Source organism: Lutra lutra, chromosome 4 (genome assembly GCF_902655055.1).
Source record: "Lutra lutra chromosome 4, mLutLut1.2, whole genome shotgun sequence".
Classification (NCBI taxonomy): Eukaryota; Metazoa; Chordata; class Mammalia; order Carnivora; family Mustelidae; genus Lutra; species Lutra lutra.
Window position 1 is genome coordinate 117,609,467 of NC_062281.1, and position 19,715 is coordinate 117,629,181.

Here is a 19,715-nt window from a genome sequence, read left to right on the forward strand (position 1 = left end):
TATTACACTCAATTTAAAATTACTCTAAAGAAGCAGTTTTTCTCACCTTTAGGAAAGCTTGAAAGAAACTAAAACTAGAATAAAATTTCCAAAACTGCTTTGCAAAAAATGTCACCCAACAGATACTTCCACTTCTGGAACTTGTCATCTACTTTGTATCATCAGGAATTCAGCACAACGAAGAACAAAATCATTAAATCTCCTTAGTTCACATAGGAATAAGAGATAACACACTACACACCTTAAACTGACCATGAAAAGATTGTTTTATTCTGTGAAAATATTCTCAACAGAGAACACGATCTTAAACAAAGCATTTACCATTAAATCAACATGTGCACAAAAAGAGTAAAAATTACTGAAAAATTAAAGATTTCTTTTGGACAATTCACATGTTCAAAATTTAAGAATGATTTAAGAATGATATAAATACAAATGTCTGTCCTATTGTAATAACCCATGTATAGGTTGCACTATTCCACGTGAAGGACCTTGCCTCCTACGGAAGCAAATCCCGCTTTGAGAAAAACAAACAGTAGCTTGAAAAGAACAGTTAGTCCTTACAAGAAAGCCTTAAACTTTGCCCTCTGTGGCTGTCAGCCAAAAAAACACAAGCACTTCAGGCTTTGTACAGAGGACAAACACAGCCAGATCACATTTCCTCCTCACTGCTAACCTTTAAAATAAAAATAGCACTAGATTTTAAAACTACTTTATGTAGTCTGTCAGTACTGAATAATGTCACATTATATAAATAACCCTGTAAAGAGATTCAAAGTCTAAGCTATATAGTTTACTAGCCTCAAAGGTAATACACTATATGTCAGCTGTGTAACAGGGGTGTACTTGATCTTATGAAGGCATTAACTTTCACACAATTGTCATTCAGCTTTAGTATAACTGGTAGTATGATTCAAATAACACTGGGGGAAAAAATTATTAAAGCAGTCACACAGCTTCTAAAATATTGCTTAAAATCCAATAATACACAGACCATTTCACGTTCTTTCTTCCCTCAAAACAGTAACAAACAAAATTAATGAAGCTTCTGTGGTACAAATACCAACCCCCCAACCCATGCCCATCTCCCTGTTAAACACCACTAAGAAATTCGTTAAGATACAAGTCATTAACAGAATCACAAATGTGAGGCAGGACAACATGAGCAACAGGGGCACTAAGGACAATTATATTTACAAGTATAAACATACAGAAATTTCCATTTTACAAGTAAAAGTGCACATAGATCATTACAAAGTTTCACTAAATTTTATCTGGTTCAACAAAAGCATCACTTGGAAACAGACTATTGTTGTAATAATCAAATAAGAACATGGTCACCCCAAATTAAAACACAATGGGGGGGTCCATAAAACTTCTCATAAAAACACTGAGTAAAGTAAAATGGACTTGGACATGTCTTTAGCTTGATGCATAAATTTGAAGATGCACCATCAAACATGGTAGAGCTCTAAAAGCCACCTACCAAGGCTAGGTCGGCATCCGCAGCGGCGCTGCCGAGTTAAAGGAGGTCGCACTGAGCTGACACATAAAGCCCTTTGTGGGATACTGTAGTGGTAGTGTTGGCAATCAACAGATTTAGGCACTCTAGTTTAAGGCAGCATTTGAATGGAAGCAGCTGACTTCTGACAACAGTCCTTTGTCTTGAGGTGGTGAGTATCTTGTTTATTATGCCAGGATCTCAGTGCTGACTATAGATTCTTCTCAGACTGAGGTGAAGATGTATTACGTTTCAGAGTTCTTTCAACTGGGCTGTAGGCTAGAGCAGAGATGTTTTCTTTTTCTTATCATAAATACTTCAGGTTCACAAACTACTTCTTCATAATGCCAAAACTGGAATGTTTGCAGTTGGGAAGTTATAGCAGGGTACACGAATACTAGGATGGAAACATTAGTGCTGGAGATGTCTGACAAAGTGACTTGCACTACAAATGTAAAACAAAACAAAGACTTTGACAAGAACAAGGGATTATAAAGACATGCCTGAAAACTCTAGCCCAATTGCTCTAGACATGCAACAGGATGTTAAGCAAGCACAGAGGTGGCGCAGGCAGACACTGACAAATGGCAAGGGGTCTAAAAGACAATGGGTCTAAAGGCCAATTAAAACAGAGCTGGGACATACGGTCCTGTTGGGACAGCCAAATGTAAGACAAATTTCATGACAGCTCTACTTTTTTTCTGACTTAAATATCAGTAAAAGAAATGGAAAAAAAGTTGGCCATTTTGGGCTTTTTTCCCTTTATATGAATAACTGTGAATGAGGAATTTAAGGACTGGTATTAACAATGATTCTTTAAAACAATGTATGGAAATGATAATGAAGTTAGTAAAAAAAAAATGTCTGCATGCATTCATGCAACTTGCTTCTCTCACTCTCTGAGCCTGACAACTTAATACCCTCCCCCTAAAAGCAGCTGCATGTAACCTCCTTCAACATCTTGCCCATTTCCTCAGAAACCCTCTTCAGGAACCTGTAGTCCAGGAGGAAAAAAAAAAGAACAATTACTGAAGACCTTTGGTAAGACCAAAAAGGGTATTCAGTTTAAAGTGTCTGTCCCAAATGTCTAAAATCATTTTAATAGTCAGCTATGTGAAAACACCAGAAAAATCTGGACGTGAGCAAAATTAAAGACCAGTCTTAATTGTTTCTTCGCTTTACTTCCCCACATGACCAGCACTGCACAATCCTTAATTATACAGCATTTTCCAACAAATGCTTGTTAAAATTAATTGGAAAAAATAATCTTGAATTGATGATTGAGCTAAAATGAGGAAATGTCCTACCTAAACAGTGGTACAGATAAAGTGCTACAACCCAGTTAGTCAAAAAAGGTTTTTCTTTTCAAAGTAAAAATTTGCCAGTACTTTTCCTTCCATTCAAGATTTTCTCTCAGTTTATTTAGAATCTATTTTCCTATGTATAATTGCTAAATCATCACAAAAGTGGTATTTCCCAAAAGACATTTTTCAAGATGAAAAACTAAGTGTTAATCTGGAAAGAAGGCTGTACATTATTGAAAATTATTAGTATACTAGATGAAAATATTTTCAGGTCTCAAAAAAACTCCATTTTATTCACATAAGACCGAGACCACATTGATTTCTTTTATAGGTCTCTTGATTAGCCTACAACTAAAATAGATTTATGTTCAAGGTGTTTGTTTTCTTCCTTTAAGAAACTAAAGCTAAGAATAGGGAGAAAAACGAAAATGACTGTATTGATTTTTTCAATTAGCCAACTATTACTTTTCTTCCTGGAAACTGCAGCTACAAAAATTCAAAATCCTAGGCCAAACCACTCTTTTGGGAGTTAGCTTTCAGAGCAGTTTTACTTATTTGAATTCACTTACAGTCACTGTGTTTTCTGAAGCAAAGTGTGTGTTGGGGGAGGAGGGCTTCCTATATCTGGATTCCTGCCCAACAGATCAAATTCTATGATTTATAAGGCAGAAAAACACAAATCTTCCACAGAGACTTAAGCAGGACATAAAGCAAAAGGCTTTACACCAATAAAGCTTCACATCAATAAAGCTTCACACCAACGTCACTCAAATGGTAAAACATCATGAGAACAGTTTCTTGTGGTAATAATATTCACATCTTTAAGATCGAGCCTACACTCAGCTCACATAGTGAACAATGTATCTTGGATGCCTTTAAGTTTTCTCGTTTTCCCACCTATTGAATGTGTTTTTGTTTTACGTTATCATTCCTATGTCACACACATCACAAAACTGCCTGGTTAGTTTAGATGTAAGTTACTGCACCTTTACTGTTTTTCTCTAGAGTTACATCTATGTATGATGTGGGAACGTAGCCTTCTTCACCATTCTGTCTCCGAGCTCTTGTCCATCCATCACCTTTGTCTTCCTCAATTATGTATAGAACTTCACCTTCTTTCATTGCCAGGGTACCTTCATTATGTCCTAAATGAGAGTTTTCATAGCACAAGCATAATTAATAACTTCAAATAAAAGTTACAAATACACAACACAACATGAAAACCTACTAGATTTCAATGTACCTGGAACCAAGAGCCCACTAACTCTCATTAGCAACAGCTCTATGATGCTTTAGTTTAACCAACACTTTCACAAACATTATGTCACTGGAAATGCACAATAACCCTGGGAAATTGGCATTGATATCACCGCCCCCCACCCAATGCAGCAGATGAAGTATCTTAGCTACATTACACATGCTTTTGACAGGATACTCTTATTTCACTACTTCCTTTCCCCAGTTTTTTTTTTTTTTAAAGATTTTATTTATTTATTTGACAGAAAAAGAGAAAAAGACAGAAAAAGGCAGCAAGAGAGGGAATACAAGCAGTGGGGAGTGGAGAGGGAGAAGCAGACTTCCCACTGAGCAGGGAGCCTGATGCGGGGATCGATTCCAGCACCCCAGGGTCATGACCTGAGCCAAAGGCAGACGCTTGACAACTGAGCCACCCAGGTGCCCCTCCTTTCCCAAATTTGAGTGGTGTTGCTATCTAAAAAATTCATGAGGTGTGGATCAGGAAAAAATTACTGGAAGGTGGGAAGAAAGAAGAAAAGAATATAGTTTGGAGAAGGAATAGAGAAAAACACAGGTTCAACTCCGCTGATGGTGGAGGCAGAACAGTCATAGCCACAAAGCATGAACTTTCTTCGAAATCTCCTCAGACTCAGGGCTCTCCTTCTCCACTCAGGGCTCTCCTTCTTCTCCACTACCAACCACTTCCAACCAGATTAGCAGTAATAGTTTTCACTAATGAATCTTCATTTAACATATGCTAAATTCTCCAGGTAACGTTAGAGCAAGAACTTATTTAATACTACTTTCTCAGAATGAGGAATAACTAAGAACTTTATTCAACTTTAAAATCAATACAATGGATGGGTGGGGAAGGACCTTAAATCATATGCCACTTTGTAACAAATGATTATGGAAGTGTTACTCTGCTCCTCTGTGAATTTAGGAAAAGGATTTTTCACAGTCCCAAGAGAGGGAAGGGCAACAAAAAATCTCCAAGAGAGAACCACAGTGTTTTCCTTCCCTCACAGGGACTGTTCTCCAACCATCAGAAGGGAAGGACGGCAAAGTCAGAAGCGACCATATTCTCTCATTCTCTCACTTGAAAATACAGCCTACAGGGTCTGAATATAATAGGGACATTCAGTTATGCCATGTGCCTTGTACCAGTCTCTCAATGATAGCAAGTTACAAGGAAGAGATTAAAGTGGCATCTGTTAGCCTTTTACTTCCTAGGTTGAGCTACATGCTCAAGCTGCTTCAACTGTGATGAGTACATGTAGTATTAAGATCTCTAGGGGAAATTAAATTCTGTTATCGAACAAAGTTGATAAATGAAATCTGTACTAGGATGCTGATAACACAAGTAATTTTCTTCTAGTGTTATGTACTGAAGAAAAACCTCTATTTGTAATATAGTTAAAACAAAAATATTCATACTAATGAGCTGGGATTACAATTTGCTGACAATGAACTATACAACTAAGAACACTAAAGTGCATGATTCAATGTATGTAGACTTTAAGGAACCAGTTTTTATCAAACACAACAGAAAATCATACCATCAAAAGGGTAGATAGCTTTGCAGTGTCCAATAGCAGGCAAAGGATCGTCATCTTCAAATTCATCATCAAACTCATTGTGGTGACCATGTTGTTGAGTTGGTCCACGGACTTCTTGGTTTGCATCATCAGTGTAACTTCCCTCGGGACTATAAAACATAAAAGTATACCTCATCAAATATCACAAACATGGGAACTTTTTATGCTATCTACAAGCTGAATTCCTCAGATCAATTCAGAGAACTAAATATCAACGACACAGTTTCAAATTAAGCCTTTAATTTCTTCAATCTTGATGATATACATAAATTGCTGATAATACAAAATGCTTCTTTGTTGAATTTCCTGAAATTAAAAAATTACAATTTTCTAGGCATATGGCATGCATTCAATAAGTATGTCTCACTATCACTGGGTCCAGAGATAAAATGGGAGAAATGGAGGGGACACTTGTCTTTCATCACCACAGATTTATCACCTCCTCTTTTGGCAAAAGAACCCTAAAATTCAATAGGGGACCTATCCAGACCCATGTTCAGTTCCCAGGCTTCAGGCAGAGCTTTGTCCTGACTGCAAAGGGTCTGTCTCAGCACAGCACATGTATGGTCAGAGTGAACAGTTCATGAGGAGGCTTATAACCCGATCAGGTAGAACAGACCCCAGAGACTTTTCTTTAGGACTGAAGAGAAGCTCCCTCCCTGCCTTCTCTACTGGACTTGAACCTGGAGAAATATGAGCCCCAAACTTTGGAAGCTCATCATATGAAGCCTTCAAATGGAGCCAACATAGTAGAAGGCAGAACTGTAAGGTAGAGAGAAACAGTTCTATCATCTGAGTTCCTAGATCAAGCTCTCCCTAAAGCAAGCCAATAAAATCCCTTTTTAGGTTAAGCCAGTATGGGTATTTATTCTGTCCCTGAAAGCAAAAAGACTCCTAATAAAGTTAACTTCCAATTAATCATGCCAACAATGAAGTTAGTAAAACTCAGAAAATTCAAAAGAACAGGTAATTCAAAGGTATTTTTTTCTTAAAATTTTTTTAAAAAGAGAAAAGTGTTAATAATTTTGCTAAAGAATCAAATGACTGAATAAGGTAATGGGAAAATCTGTATGAATAGAAATTAAAAGCACTTTGGAAGCCATGTTCTTAAATAACACAAACTAGAGATTATATTACTTTAATCTAGGTTTTACCTAGTAACAAAACCGATATATTTGTAAGTATCTCTTGAGATACTAAAGATAGGTACTCTTTCAAAAGTGATAACATAAGAAAAGAGAAGGTAGAACTAAAATTTATCAAGCACATACTATTCCCAGGTATTTTACTACGAGGTGCTTTATGTACATTATTTCATTTATTACTAATAATCCTGTATGATAGGCATTTTAATCTCTATTTTATATTTTAAGAAGCAGACTCAGAGATTATTAAAAACGAACTTGTTCAAATTGCACTGTAATTAAGTAGTAAGCCAAGATTTGATACTAGATCTCTCAAATTCTCTTTAAGGAGAATCCTAATTTGTTGGATGTTAGTGGAGGCGGGGGGGAAGACATATACACAGCAGGGGAAATGTCACAAATGGTATGAAAACATGGAAACTTAGCAAAATGCCTTTTGGAAGCTGTGATTCAAACTAACAATACAGGTTTTTTTTCTTCACAAAACTTTGAGCAATTTAACAGTTAAGTTTTTCTTTGGCATATGCCACCCAACTCCATCTACACCTTGGAATATTCCCAGGTCAGAGGAGCCCATGCCTCCATACTGTAGCTCCACAAATTTTCTGTTCCTACCTCTGTTTTTGGATGCATGACAATCTAATACAGACCATTAATACGAAATTTCATATTTTACCTGTAGTACTGTGAAGAAACAGAAAGTCATTTAGGTTCATAAAACTAATGTTATTAAAAGCCAAACCTATTAAATCAGGGAAGAACTCTATGAATTTTAGGACAAAAAGGTGAGAAAAATTTGAGGGAAAAAAATACACATAAAATGCAAAAAGTGACCTTTCTCGTCCCTGTGTTACAAGATGATTTATGTCACTGCTATGTCTTCTGTCTCCTCTCCCACCTGTTTTGCCTTCAACTTCAGAGAGCCAAGCCTTAGGGAAAAAAAATAAGTAAAACTTAGCTCAAAAAATATTTTTAAAAGTTCCCAAGATAGTCTACATTTCAAATGTGCTTTAAGTTTTTATAATTACCTATTTCTTAGAGAAGGTAAACCTTTATTCTGGTTTGATCAATGACCAACTTTACAGCTGGTAAGAAAAGCAGGTTTAGTTTTACAGTTTTAATTAAGAAAAACTTGAATGAGGAACTAATTCTAAAGATTATATACTATAATGATCCCTTTTAGACCATACACCCTAAAATTAAATAAAAATTTGAAGATGAAATTGTAGCAAAAACCAACCTATCATAATGAAGTTTATAAAAATGATTTTACCTTAGATAACTGCAAAACGAACCTACCTCATTCTTATGGATTTCCATTCGTAGGCGGTCAATGTTATTCATGGTCTCTGCTAATTTAGGCTGCAAACTCCCTGGATCCCCCATTTGTGGATTTTTCTCATACACATCTTTCATTTTGTTGAGTGCTTCTCTGGAAATGGGAAGGAAGTCACAGAATATTCACTTCGTATGTTTCCAGGTAAACATACCTGGAATGATTCTGGTGACTCTCACATAGCCTAATCTTAAGAGTCCCATCTCTGGGGCGCCTGGGTGGCTCAGTGGGTTAAGCCTCTGCCTTCGGCTCGGGTCATGATCTCAGGGTCCTGGGATCAAGCCCCGCATCGGGCTCTCTCTGCTTCCTCCTCTCTCTGCCTTCCTCTCTGCCTACTTGTGATCTCTCTCTGTCAAATAAATAAATAAAATCTTTAAAAAAAAAAAAAAAAAAAAAAGAGTCCCATCTCTTTAAATTTAGTCAAACATTACCAGCTAAAGATAACCTGCATAAAGATGATAATGTATACAGAGTAAGTAATTTATGGAGACCGTCTTTTCAAATATTTGGAATAAAAAAATAGATTTCTAATTTCTTGCTTCTCATTTATAAGATTTTATACATAGTATAAATACATACTGTATATTTGTATATTGTGTGTGTATGTGTATATATATTATATATGTCTCTGTACATACATAGGTTAAATTAAGGCCTGGAAAAATATTTTTCAATATTCTTAAATTCGCTTCCAAAATCAAATTCATTATACCCCCATGCAGTCATACATTCCTCAGTGTGCCTCATCTTAAATCACAGCATCTTTGTCCTCCCACTCAACTATGCTAGAAGTAGGAATGCCATCTTTCACCTGTCCCTCTACTAGTTCATTCATCTCTTCTTCATTTCTCTAATCATATCACTGCCAGTTATACCTCAATCAGCACTCTGTGACTCCCTCTAACATCTGACATTATTGACTAACACTCTAATAATCTTTTCCACCTGGATTTCCTGGAGGTTCCATTTTCTTTTCCCTTCTCACCTCTACTATCTCATCTCCCTCTCTGGCTTCTTCTCTACTTCTGTTCAAACTCTAAATGTAAATGTATGTTACTTAAAATGACAAACGTTTCTTCTCACCTCATCCTACATTCATTTTTGAAAATGATCTGTTTTTTTCCTAGTTTTATTGAGATATAATTGACTCTTACTATCTTCAGAGGATACTCAAATCTCCAGTCTTCCTTCTTTCCTAAGTTCTAGACACCCTGAACAGGTATCCTTTTTGTTGTCCATCTAGTGCCATGTTTTTTTAGCTGTGTGCTCTTTGTTCATTTTTCTTTTTAAAATAAGCCCTTAAGTGTGGTGAAGTATTATCTATTGCTTCTAAGTGCAAGAAGGCTGTGAGGTGCCTTATCGAGAAAATACATGTGGTTAGACAGGCTTTTTAATGCATGAGTTACAGTGCTATTGGGCCTGAGTTCAAGTTAATGAATGTATAGTATATATTAAATTATGTGTCTTCAAAAAGAAACACATATAAAACAGGGTTATAATCTGGGCAGCTGGGTGGCTCAGTGGGTTAAGCATCCGACTTCTGATTTCAGCTCAGGTCATGATCTCGGGTCCTGGGATCAAGCCCTGTGTTGGACTCCATGCTCAGCCAGGAGTCTGCTTGAGCTTTTCCTCTCCTTCTCCCCCTCCCCGCCACTCATTCTTTCTCAAATAAATCTTAAAACAAAACAAAACAAGGTTATAATTGATCAGTTGATAAAAATGTGACCAGAGGCTAAATGGAGCTTAAACCTGTACTTCACTATTCACAGTGACTTTATAGACTATAACTACTACAAATAATGAGAATTGACTACATTATAATATTTAATTTACAATTAAGTATACTATCATACCCAATGTACAATTCTTAAGATCAAAACTTTAATCACTTCTACACCTGAAACTGAAGTGACATTGTGTGTCAACTATACTTCAATAACAAGAAAAACAAAACAAAACAAAAAATCTGGAATGAAACTGCCTGAGCTTCAAAAAAACAAAAACAACCCAAAAAAACTTCAATCACTCATGTCATAGTTTAAGCTCCAATTTTTTCTTCAGTACAAAAGCAGATAGTAAGGCAACAATTCACTTAATAACCCTTTATTCATCATAACAATCTGTTCATGAAAACAAAACAGAACTAAAGGAAACTTTATATAAAATTGAAAAAAAATTACAGCTTCGAATCCATGAATCTGAAGCTGTAAGTAATCAAGTATTATTTGCTGCAAACAAAATTATTATAGCTTTAGTTTTGACTGAACTCAATGTATATATCGAAGCAAAATGAAATGTATCAAAGTGTAAGAGATGGTTAGTGCTGGTGAAACTATTTTGATAAGGAATCCTCAAACTATACTGCAATATTAGGGAAAGCACAAATATAGACTACTGGCATCCAAGAGGTAAGCTGCAACCTAAGAAACTAACATTTCATTATTACCTGTGACATGGCAACCATAAAATTTTTCAAAGTTTAGGAGCCTACTTTTCCCTCAAAAGGTATTTCAATTAGGATATATGATTTTTAAACCTTTTATACATCACATTTAAACACATCATTCAGAGTCAACCTCTTAAAGAATAATATGGTAGAGAAGAGTTAATGGAAAATACTTTTGGTCTGATTCTTTTTGTAGTTCTCGGTTAAGTTCATCGATACGCTGCTGCAGCTTTTTACGTCTCTGTTCTGGTGGCAGATGACTGAAATCTTCTAGTGCTGGGCCCTGAAAATCATTATAAAAGACATCTTCAGGACATTTTATTATTTAAATATATTCACTATAAAATAAAAATACATATCAATTTTAAGTTTAATTTCAAATTAGCCCCCCAAACAACTCTTTTTAAGAATTTATAACAGATATATATGTTAAAACAACTGTATTGAAGAAAGAGCTCGAATTCCAGTCAGTTTATAAAGTCATAAAATAGAATAGGTAAAAATGTAACCAGATGAAGAAAATTGTAATGACCACTATCAGATTATTTTCAGGTCTTGGCGGTTAAAATAAATACATATGAACCTTCTTACAGCAACAACAAAAAAATGGAAACACGTAACATTTCTCACCTATACAAATTATTGTTTTATAGATAACATCACATTGCCAAATCAAATATTGCAAATGTTGACTGCAAATATGAAAAGTTTATAGAAATAAGAAACTTACCTCATGAAGATAATCTAATTGGTGAAATATATATTGATATTGAATAATCTTTCAATAATTACATTTATTAAGCCACTCTTTAGAACCAAAACATACCGATTATTAAAAAACAAAAGGTAGAACTATCCCGTGTGAAATATAAGAAATTATTCTAATAAGGAAATATTCATTATCCTTTTGTACAACCTAGTAACATCCCTCAGTTATTCCTGAAAGAAAGTTATAATCCAAAAAAAGATGGGATCATTCTTTAGGAAAGATGCTTGATGTTTGAAAATTTTTTAATGTTTTAATATTCAAGAAACTATTATTTAGGAAAAAGTACTAGTATTTAGATGTAAACTTCTGATTCAAATTATGTCTTTCTCATCTTAAGTGTTAATCATGTCACTCTTATTTGTCTTATTAGAGCTTACACAACAGAGCCAATATTAGCAACTACTGATTCCATTTACTATAAATCCATATTTACATCTTAAGTTTTTATACACTCCAAAAACTGATGACATTTTTCTTTTGGTGATTTTAGGAATATGCCAGTTCAATTTTCCAAGTATCGTTGAAATGAAATGCATCCTTGCTCTTTAGGCCACTTATGCATATAACATATGCTAAGTAGCTTTATTTCACCATCTGTAAGAATACTTCCTTGACTTTTAAAAAACTCACTTTTAGGATGGAGCCATGATCAAAGGTAACATTTAATTAAACAGAATCTCCAGAATTTTCCCCAAGTGGCCCATACATTATGGATATTTAACAAGCTTGCCTTTAAAAAGGCAGAGTATCTTGTCTGAGTAATTTTTGTTCTTTAATCTACCAGGTAGCAGAAATAAGAATCTGTCAATCAACTAAATGTGACCTAACTAAATGAATGGGAGAACTTCTTAAAGAAGGTGCCTTTAAATTTAGTGGTCAATTATTAATGTAAGCTGTCAGATTTAACCTAATTTCAGGTACAGGTTTTGAAAACTATTATATATGTGCCAAAGATAAAACTTCATAATCTTTATTTATAATAATTTTATAATAATAAAAATATTTCTTAAAAATTCTGAAAAGCTACTTAATGAAGAAATATAATTCAGTGTGGTTTTTGTGTAGTATTACAATAAACTCATAATTACCTATAAGTAAACCTTCCAGATTTCTACTTACCCCTAATTAAACCTTGTTCTCAAATTTATTAAACAGTGGATACTTAGACATTTCTGATATCCCATTTTGACAATATAACCTGTTCTTTACAGAATATGAGAACTAAACACACTACTTCCTATAGATATAAAGACCTCTGAGGCATTTTACAACTTTTCCTACTACAAGGGAATTAATTTCTAAAAGGACAGACTACAAGTCCAAAATTAAGTGGTCTGAAAGAGAGTGGTCTATTTTCCAAAAATAAGAAACTATGCAAGCAAAGATTTGGGGGTTAGGTCTTCACGATGTAGTTCCATTAATGTGTCTGAAATGTATAAAGGACCATCACACACATACACTACACACACACACACACACACACACACACAAAATTTAGGTTATGCGTGCTTTTATTCCGATTCAGTAGTACAGAAGAAGAAAGCACGGACTCTCTAATGAAATTAGTAGGAAATTTTCTTTCTTACTGTTTTGAAAATCTAATGATTCTTAAGATAAACTAGAAATAAAAAATTTATACAATCTTTTTAAAAGATGTTAAGAAAAATTTTTAATTTTCCATCTGTAAAAATATGAACTTTTGTTCTACCACATAACTTTAAACAAATGATTAACTATAATTTTACGCTCCGTTAACATGACAAGGACTCCACTCAGTAACATTTAAGAACGTAATGGGTTGATTACAGTTAATCACATTATTTTTTAATTTTATGACATCAAGAGATACTGGCATATATTGGACTATGGAATGAATTATAAAAAGAAAAGACGCATACAAAGTGAAAATGTGGGGTTGTACCTTACCACTTATTTTGAATTTAAAAAAAAAAGTTTTGAAATTATTTAATGTTGGCACAGTATATAGATCAGCACATAAGGCTTACCATCTTCACCGACCACTGAATAGTTCAATGGAAAACAGAAAGAAATGGTAAATTATTCACATGAAATCATAATACAGAAGATGCAATAACTTATACTTTTTTTTTACAGTATTAAAATAAATCATGAACATTTCACAATCCAAACAATTATGCCAGAAAAACAATTTTAAAGCACATGTTGGGGAAAGTAAATTACTTGCAAAAAAAAATACACTGATGATAATGGGCAGATATTTTCTAAATGCAACTAAAACCCAAAACAGAAATCATTTGATTAGCAATTGTTTATTTTCTTCTTTAAAAGATAATCTTTTCTATAAGTAGATTCACTTATATAGCTCTTTATTCTCAAAATACTAATATCTGAAGAGCTAAATATAAAGATCTACTATTGGCCATTTAAAAGAAATCTTATGTGAAGTATTAAAAAAAGAAAGGATCTTCCCAATGCATTAAACAAAATACCATCACAGGAATTTTTATAGTTCAAAATAAATTTCAAATAAATTCCAAATTTAGTTCAAATAAAATTCAAAATTTTGAATTTAAATATGTCAAGGGTAGATAAGGGTAACATTTCTACTTTAGTTTTAAGGTTTTTTAAAGAAAATTGTATTATCAAAATACATTATCAAAATAGTAACTGAGTCACCCAGACTCAAGTTTCCCATACATATTTCCTAATAGACACAACTATATGGGGTAAATGTTGCTTTGAAGATCAAGTTTCTATTTTTCAAATTTTATTCTGAAATCCGTATGTTCAATAAGCAACACTAAAAATATAATGGCAATTTTTAGAAAACTGGATATAATTTCTCAAAATATGAAATGACATAGCCAGAATGCTCTCATACAGTATATATACCACTAGTGTGTGTGTATACACACACACACACACACACACACACACACACACGCCACATTATGTGGGTTAGCAACTGGCATCGCACCTATCAAGCATTCCCAGTAAACATGTGTGCACACATGTGCACGCTAACGCACGCACACACATACACACACACGCACCCCTTGTGACCCATAATACGCAATACAGCTTTAAAAAGTTAATCTTCACATTCAATGTGTTTGGTTCGCAACCTCTGAAATTTATTTTTCTCTATTTTCTAAATCATCATGTTTTAGAAAACGTGGGGGATGTCAGGTAGAATTTCACATAAAAAAGCTGAACATTAATAAATAACTGACAAAAATATCTACCCCTTATCTCCAATGAATTAGCTATATATACTGATGGTTATGATGATAAGAAAGATGACATTTATTATTCATTATCTTTCCAAATTAAGCTTAACATTCTTTAGACTGTCAGTAGTTTCAAGGAACAAAACCACAACTTATTTTGGTATCACAAAATTCCTGATAAAAAGATTAAAAGGATTAAATTTTTAAAAGATATTCACAATCTTTAATTTTATTAATACAAAATTATACAGAACACAAGAAGCAAAATATGTTAAGTATTTGAATTTATCTGTTATAATTTTCCCCAGCTAAATTTAAGTGAAATAAAAATTATTTTTCCAGTTTCTATATTAATATGTTTTAAAGAAAACATTAAGATGATTATAACTAAAGTATCAAATGTTTCAGTTTTTAGTTAATCTAGTTTCTTATCAATTAGAAGATTAATTTATAGTTCAATAACCTTAGATTTGGGTATACAAAAAATAAGTTCTTTGTAAAAATATTAGAAATACATCAAAATATTTTTTAAGTGATTCATGTTCAATGCATAAATACCCTCTTACTCTCATAAACAATTATCATGTACCTATAACTAGAAAATTTCATAAAACCCCACACCTTAATACACAAAGGAACTAAAAAGGAAATCAGGCTATTATAATTATTATATGTATTTCATTTAAAGATAGGAAAATCTTGATAACTGTATTCTGAATGAATAAAGTTTACAAATATGACTTTAGGTTTTTCAGATCATGAATAATTTAGATAGAAAACATGGACTTACTATTGCTAGATAAATCTTCCCCTCCAAAAAAGGATTACACAGAAATCTCAAATAATTTTTACTCTGTAACTATTTGTTTCTATATGAAGTAGTTAATTTTATGTGTGCACCAAAGTAATGGTGCACCTAACCACTAATGGCTAGGTCTTGATGTCACAGAAGGAAATTATACACCACCAGCCCTCAGAAAAGGTCTACTGGTCAAAAAACATCAGTCCAATGTAACATTTCTCATACCCTTAAAAATATTAGGAACTACAGAGGGGGGTGGGGTTATGGACACTGGGGAGGGTATGTGCTATGGTGAGTGCTGTGAAGTGTGTAAACCTAGCGATTCACAGACCTGTACCCCTGGGGATAAAAATATATTATGTGTTTATAAAAAATAAAAAATTAAAAAAAAATAAAATAAAAAATTTTAAAAAGAAAAAAATATTAGGAACTACACATACTAGGTTTAAAAAAAGAAAGAAAAAAAAAGAAATTATAATTTTTTAGGAAAGCCAAAAGTAGGTATTTAGGAAAAACAATGTAGCAAACATAGTTCAAAACAAGAGTTTCTGATTTGAATGGTATAACTCTTCAGCTTTAAGAAACCTTAAGACTTACTTTGTAAGCTTAACGGACTGACATGTAAATCTGGCTTTTTAAAGCTTCTCTTCTTTTTGAATTCTTCTACATTGAGAAAATTCTTCAGTGGCAGAAAAATATTTCTACAGGTTAATTTTGAAATAGAATCTGATAAACTACCAAATACCAAAATGAAAAATTTCTCAATAATAATAAGCTTTGTTTTCTGCTCTATCCTCTAATCCCCTAGAGTTTTATCTGCCATATTTTCTACCTTGCATGTTGCTTTTCCCTTGGTATGAAAACTAATAACAAGAGGAGGAAGATTTTGGCCTTCTGGAACTGCCCCCCCCCAGAACAATGTACTAATATTTAAAATTAAAGCAGTAAGTGTAAATAAGACAAATAATGGCTAAGCAGATACTTTTAAGTTCTACAGCTTATAAAATTCTACCTTAAAAATGAAGATGTCACATATTTAAACTTCTTTCTCTAGAGCTCAGTTTTAACTTCCTAAACTTTTTCACAGAACTATATTTATTTCCTATAACTATACAGTATAGATTACTGTAACTGGGTCTAATAGACTTGGTGTGTACAAAGATATAGCTATAAATAGTAATTTTGTAAGATTTATGTAACAGAATTTAATTAAGTCTAAATCATCATAGAGAATAAAGATGGGAATTCTACCCACGTAACTCAATCAACAGAAATCCCAAGTATGATGTCTCAAAAGTCCTTCAAAGAAGTGTTAAGAGCTTTTAAAAATGAATACAGGTACCTATACTGCTTGTAAGTATAAAACAGACTCATTCCTAGAGACTTCAGAAAGTCATTAATTACCTGTATCATTCACACACAGAATTAGGTAAGATAGATGTAAAAATATTCATGACATTACAGGAAAAAAGGAAGTCCAAAAAGGGACATCATACACTAGAACACATCTGCTGCATTACTGACAATCACTTCAGTTTGTCATATTGTTTTAATGAAAATGCAGAGAATAATGTTATCCTGCCCTAAACAAATATATCTTGCTCTACATATGGCCAGAAGAGAAACTCAACTAAAGCAATTTGTAGAAAAGACTATAAAATGTATTAAAACCAGACAGGCTAGACAGAGAAGGAAAGAGAAGACACAAAAACAAAGAAGGAAGACAGAGAGAAAGGGAGGAGAAAGGGAGGAGAAAGGTCAGTGGGGGGAGAGTGGGCAGCAAAAACAAGAGCCCAACTATAGTTTATCACCACCAATGATTAGATTCCTTATGGCACTGATAGACTCAGAGTTCTCACCTGTGGGCTTTCAAACCTATGTTTTTCATATGTCCAAACAAATGCTCACATTTCATAAATATATCTAAATTGTGAGCTATGAATATTATAAGCACAACCTTAAAATCAAACATAAATAAGAGAAATTAGCTTCACTGACATAATGGAGTAACACTAATATTTATCACTTGTATAACAGCTGTTGCTAAAAAATAGTTTAGGGGCGCCTGGGTGGCTCAGTGGGTTAAAGCCTCTGCCTTCCGCTCAGGTCATGGTCTCACGCCCCACATCCGCCCCACATCCGACTCTCTGCTCAGTGGGGAGCCTCCTTCCCCCTCTCCCTCTACCTGACTTTCTGCCTACTTGTGGTCTCTCTCTCTCTCTGTTAAATAAATAAATAAAATCTTAAAAAAATAAATAAATAAAATTTAAAAAATAAATTAAAAATAGTTTAATATTGCATTTTACTATTCTAAAAATTTTCACTTATAGAGAATATCTTCAGTTTTAAGTAAACATCAAAGGCTGGCCAATTTTTTTTTAAAGGAAAAATTCTGGTAAAAAGTACTTTTGGTTTAGTCCAAGAACACAAATTCCACATAAACATTACTCAACATGTAGTATTTTATAGGCTTTTTAATTTACAAAATACTTACTAACGTATTAACTTACTTTGATCCACAATCCTAATATTTAACATGCCTTTCTTTAATTAAGTACTGGAAACTGTTTTTATACTTCTAAAAGTAGGGCAATTAAAATCGAATGTGATTTTTTTATTGTCAACAAAATATAAATTGGCAGAAGTCATTATTAGTGACAAATTATTGCATGAGTAACTCCAGTGACAAATTACTGAAAGTCTTAAAAATGTAAATACATTACAAGACAATGGTGGACATATGATTTCACATAAACAAAAAAAAGAGCTAATATGATTGTACCCAGCACCCTCTTTATAATACCATTCTTTTATGGTTGAGCATTTCAAACGTTATAAAGAGGAGTTGTTTTTAACTTGAGGGTAGCTATACTTAATTCTGTGGTGTTTTTAAACTGTATATTTACAGGAGAGAGCCTTATAATGAGGGTGGAGAGTATTAAAAGCCACACTACACACACAATAGGCCATCATGCATTTTAACCCATTATTAAACTTACCCCTCTTTTGAGGCTTCTGAAAGAAGGAATTCTGGGCTTCCCTGTTTTTATTTCATTCATACAATAATGCACGGGCTCAATGGAGAATGTGAGAAACTGGGACCCATTAGGAGTACTGGATGTGAATAAACTAGTAGGGGTTAAGGGTGGGGACTGTGGCTAATATGGAAATAAAGAAAGGAATCAATAAGCCAAATGTGCATATTTTTTTTCCTAAATGAAAATTCTATTTTGGCAACATGCTTTTCACAAAATAAATCTCAAAGTTTTCTATAAAAATAAGAGAATTAACATAGTTTTGCCAAAACTGTCATTTTAAAAAGTCAAATTTACTTTAAAAAATGTACCATTTCATTTGATCATTTTTTACAAGCTGACATTAAAAATAGAGTACACAAATTATTATGTTAGAGCAATTTGACCTACATAAAAAAATTCTCTTCTGGTTTCTAGAATATTAGCACTACCTAATTGGTTATACTTAACCTGTACTTGTCAGAGATAAAGGTGGCAGCTACAGGTAAAGTTATCTAAATAGGCAATGTTTATTAAAATATTAAAATTGCAACTATTATCACAAATAGGCAAATTTCATTACATTTGTGGTTTTTCTCTCAGACTGTTTCTATTTCATCCTCATTACACCTCATTTAAAAAAAAAATCAGTAGTCCTTATTTTTCTAAGCTCCATCTACTTTGATTTGACTTTTAAAAAAGTCTCACCTCTCAACTTCTCACCTGGAAAATATTATTAAAAGCATGAATAATGATTGAATTAATTCTAAGTGCATTTCTAAAGATATTTATAGGTATATTATAATTTGAGTTATATTTATGCACATTCTTATGTCAAGAGCAGAAAAATGAATTACAATCACGTGTACTTTAGAAGAGCATATCAGATTAAAAGTACATATCTATTCTCAAACTAGACACTGTTATAAACAATAAATTGGTAAGATTAAGCACTCATCTATTCCATTTGCTCATCTGTTGAGCTAGACTTATCTAACATATACAACACATCAAAAAATGGATTCCAACAAGAAGTTAAGAGTGAGGATCTCTTAGTAAACTAGAGACTTTTTAACTTCCAATAACCACAAACATTGAGCCCTTCCCATTAAATATTTACCTGGATGATAAAAATAACTTTATTAGTATAGTCTATAAAACCTAATGTGACATTTATTTTTGCTATGGTCACCCATTCATTCTAATAGAGAAACTGCAATTTTAGTGGTCTTACAGTTAGATCATAAAGACTCCTTAGAAATTCTGACTGAAACTATAAACAAGTGAAATTTCAAAAGCATATAACTCATGAGATATTAACAACTATTTAATATTTTTACTTATCAAGTGGT

General features: G+C 33.2%; 1 protein-coding gene across 5 annotated transcripts in view; it reads right to left on the minus strand.

Annotated features, from left to right (window-relative positions):
• Nucleotides 1-248: 248 nt before the first annotated feature.
• Nucleotides 249-19,715, minus strand: part of FNBP1L (formin binding protein 1 like) — a 105,739-nt gene continuing 86,272 nt past the window's right edge. For 3 of the 5 annotated variants that reach the window (XM_047725872.1, XM_047725871.1, XM_047725875.1), the window contains 5 exons: nt 10,740-10,849; nt 8,084-8,216; nt 7,619-7,713; nt 5,601-5,749; nt 249-3,950 (listed from right to left, as the gene is read on the minus strand). In XM_047725872.1, coding sequence (XP_047581828.1) covers nt 3,772-3,950; nt 5,601-5,749; nt 7,619-7,713; nt 8,084-8,216; nt 10,740-10,849 — 666 coding nt within the window. In that variant the 3' untranslated portion in view covers nt 249-3,771. Of the gene's footprint in view, nt 3,951-5,600; nt 5,750-7,618; nt 7,714-8,083; nt 8,217-10,739; nt 10,850-13,341; nt 13,357-18,348; nt 18,508-19,715 lie in introns of all 5 variants that reach the window. The other 2 variants (XM_047725876.1, XM_047725874.1) reach the window with 2 other exon arrangements.